This window comes from Bidens hawaiensis, unplaced genomic scaffold (genome assembly GCF_021521415.1).
Source record: "Bidens hawaiensis isolate Kalapana, Puna unplaced genomic scaffold, B.hawaiensis_p1.1 tig00012376_1, whole genome shotgun sequence".
Lineage (NCBI taxonomy): Eukaryota > Viridiplantae > Streptophyta > Magnoliopsida > Asterales > Asteraceae > Bidens > Bidens hawaiensis.
Window position 1 is genome coordinate 276,318 of NW_027492009.1, and position 1,937 is coordinate 278,254.

At 43.1% G+C, this 1,937-nt stretch overlaps 1 protein-coding gene across 1 annotated transcript; it reads right to left on the reverse strand.

The window, feature by feature from the left end:
- Window positions 1–896: 896 nt before the first annotated feature.
- Window positions 897–1,591, reverse strand: LOC143540843 (uncharacterized). The gene is made up of 2 exons (XM_077033814.1): window positions 1,132–1,591; window positions 897–1,024 (listed from the first exon to the last, which is right to left on the reverse strand). Exons 1-2 carry the CDS (start codon window positions 1,589–1,591, stop codon window positions 897–899), a joined length of 588 nt encoding a protein of 195 aa, XP_076889929.1.
- Between the last annotated feature and the right edge of the window lie 346 nt (window positions 1,592–1,937).

The window sequence follows — 1,937 nt, forward strand, 5'->3', positions numbered from 1 at the left end:
ATATGAGCATTGCAAAGCATGTACTTCAAAGTTTAAAACGCTTCTTCTTGCTTTGACTCCCACTCGTAAGGTTTACCCTTATATGTAAGAGCGGTGAGGGGTAATGCAATCTTCGAGAAATTCCGAATAAAACGACGGTAATATCCCGCCAAACCAAGAAAAGAACAAACTTTGGTGGGAGACGTCGGTGTCTTCCAATTCTTGACGGCTTCAATTTTCGTGGGATGGACATGAATACCCTTATCGTTAACAATATGGCCTAAAAACTGAAATTCCTTAAGCCAAAACTCACACTTCGAAAACTTGGCATACAATTGTTCCTTACGTAGAAGGTCAAGGATAGCATGTAGATGCTCTTTGTGATCGTCTTCGGATTTCGAGTAGATCAAAATGGTATCGATGAAAACAATTACGAATTTGTCCAAGTAGGGTTTACACACACGGTTCATAAGGTCCATGAAAACTGCGGGTGCGTTAGTTAGCCCAAAAGGCGTAACACAAAATTCGAAATGCCCATATCGAGTACGGAAAGCAGTCTTGGGAATGTCATCTTCATTAACGCGAAGTTGATGATACCCCGAACGGAGATCGATCTTCGAGAAGCAAGCGAATCCTTGAAGTTGATCAAAAAGATCATCAATACGAGGGAGCGGGGAGCGGTTCTTGACGGTAAGCTTGTTGAGTTCACGGTAGTCGATGCACATGTGAAATGATCCATCCTTCTTCTTCACAAACAAAACAGGTGTGCCCAAAGGAGAAGAGCTCGGGCGAATGAAACCCTTATCGGAGAGTTCTTGCAATTGGCTCGAAAGCTCTCGCATTTCAGACGGTGCAAGACGATAGGGTGCTTTAGCAACGTGATTAGCTCCAGGTACGAGATCAATACGAAACTCGACTTAACGAATAAGAGGAAGTCCAACAACTTCATCGGGAAAGACGTCAGGAAAATCATGCACAATAGGAATATCTTGAATTTTCTTCTTCTCTTTATCTTCTCCACCACAAGCGCCAAAAAGGCAACGTACTTTTTACGCAAATAAAGTTGAGCATGAAAGCACGACATAATATTTAACTTAGAAGTAGGCGTGCTACCGAACAATTTAAGAATACGACCATCTTGGAGAGATATACTAAGGAACTTATCAAAACAAACAACCTCAACGTGATTCAAAGTCAACCAATCCATCCCAACTATGACATCAAAACTACCTATTTGCATCGGAATAAGATCTATACAGAACTTGACCTTATTTAGAACTATGACGCAATCCCAAATAACCGAATCGATAGTAATCGAATTCCCATTAGCTACTTCTGTGGTAAAAGGCTTGGACAACCTATCCCAAGGCTTATCAATAATGTATGCAAAGTCTAACGAAATAAAGCTCTTATCGGCACAAGTATCGAATAACACGGAAGCAGAATGGTTATTAATAGAGAATGTACCATACACCATATCACTCGAGCTTTGGGCTTGATTCACATTCATCATGAAGGCACGACCATTCGAACCTTGAGGAGTTGGTGCGGCTTGATTAGTTGGAGGGGCTAGGATAGCGGGGACTTGAGTAGTAGCAGTCGGCGGAGCCATAAGTTACAAAACTTGAGGAGAATAGGTATGAGGTGCAAACCTTTGAGAGATCGGGGGTTGGTATGTTTGTACTTGATAGGCTTTGCTAGTGTAAAATGGTGCAGGGAAAACTTGGGCTTGAGGAGCATAGTAAGGAGGAGGCATCACATGGGCTTGATTGGCACAGGTTAACAATGGGCACATATTGCGGAGATGACTAGGATCTCCACAATGGTAGCAAACAGGGGTATTTGGAACACCGGCTTGAGCTTGGGGGTTATTAGCAGCTCGAGGAGCAGACGGTGCGAGTTGTTGTGGAGCGGCTTGTGCATTTGGAGGTGCACAACAAGTATTAGCAAGATGCCCA

Excerpts from the sequence above, each read along its gene's own strand:
- LOC143540843 (XM_077033814.1), bottom strand. The coding sequence starts at position 1,591 with ATGGCTCCGCCGACTGCTACTACTCAAGTCCCCGCTATCCTAGCCCCT. Across the intron at positions 1,025-1,131 it reads TTGTTTTGATAAGTTCCTTA|TACGTTGCCTTTTTGGCGCT; the intron begins GTATATCTCTCC and ends TTGCGTAAAAAG.